Raw genomic sequence first — 916 nt, forward strand, 5'->3', positions numbered from 1 at the left:
TAAGCAGTCTGGACAATGTTCGGTCCATTTGGAATACTGAGAAAATAAACAAGCTAGGGCATGATTCCTTCTTGTCTTTGCAGCTTATTTTGGAACGTGTGCTCCAAATACTTCACTTTTCCTCCTTCCAACAGAGGATTTTATTTAAAATAAAGCTGTTTATTTGGCATTGCTGGGTGACCCTTTGTAAGAAACCAGGGCATGGATGGCTTCGGAGCCCTGTTTAGAAGAAATCCATTCATCTTCCTCTTCCTCGTGCTCTTTCTTTTGCATATTCAGATTCTGGGCCTGGACATCGGTAGTCACCCCACCCCTGACGTCTGCGCCACACACACAATTTCACCAGGACCCAAAGGTGAGAAAAGGAATATAAAATTTCCAACTCTAATACATATACTTTATTCCCTCATCTCATAAACTCCTCTTAGCTTATGTCTACCCTTCTGTAGCTTTCTCCTAATTTTCTGGAACAACAATGACTTGTTGCTTATTTAGCATTCTTTTAAAAAAAAATGTGAAGAGAACTTTGGGATGGGTGGAATCTGGAGGTTGGGGTGAGAGGGAACTCGCCGAAGACCGGGGAAATTCCTCCTTCCAGACTGTTTCTAGAGAAAGACACACAATCAAGACTTTAGTCTTTAGACATCTTTCTTTAGGAGTGTCTCAGTGCTTGAGTTATTTTATTCCAATTCATTTCTCATACAGATTCTGGTAAAGCTAGTCAGCGAAAGGTTAGCAGGGTAGAAATTAAATTGTTGGCATCTTTTCTAAAATAATGACCTCCTGGGTGCCAATAAAGAGGCTGAGAAGATTTTGTTAGGCTTAGAGGTAGTATATAAATGAATGTGTCTTTATTTGGAAGTGGTCTTTGGGGCCAAGTTGCCTTCAGCAGAAGAATGATAAAATATTGCAAAAT

The 916-nt window shown here is 40.1% G+C and overlaps 1 protein-coding gene across 1 annotated transcript in view; it reads left to right on the forward strand.

The window, feature by feature from the left end:
• Positions 1-201: 201 nt before the first annotated feature.
• Positions 202-916, forward strand: part of LOC102829478 (collectin-10-like) — a 63134-nt gene continuing 62419 nt past the window's right edge. Inside the window, exon 1 of the mRNA XM_006830829.1 lies at positions 202-355. Within this exon, the coding sequence (XP_006830892.1) occupies positions 202-355 (154 nt within the window). The remainder of the gene's footprint in view (positions 356-916) is intronic.

The sequence above is a fragment of the Chrysochloris asiatica genome, unplaced genomic scaffold (genome assembly GCF_000296735.1).
Source record: "Chrysochloris asiatica unplaced genomic scaffold, ChrAsi1.0 scaffold00001, whole genome shotgun sequence".
Lineage (NCBI taxonomy): Eukaryota > Metazoa > Chordata > Mammalia > Afrosoricida > Chrysochloridae > Chrysochloris > Chrysochloris asiatica.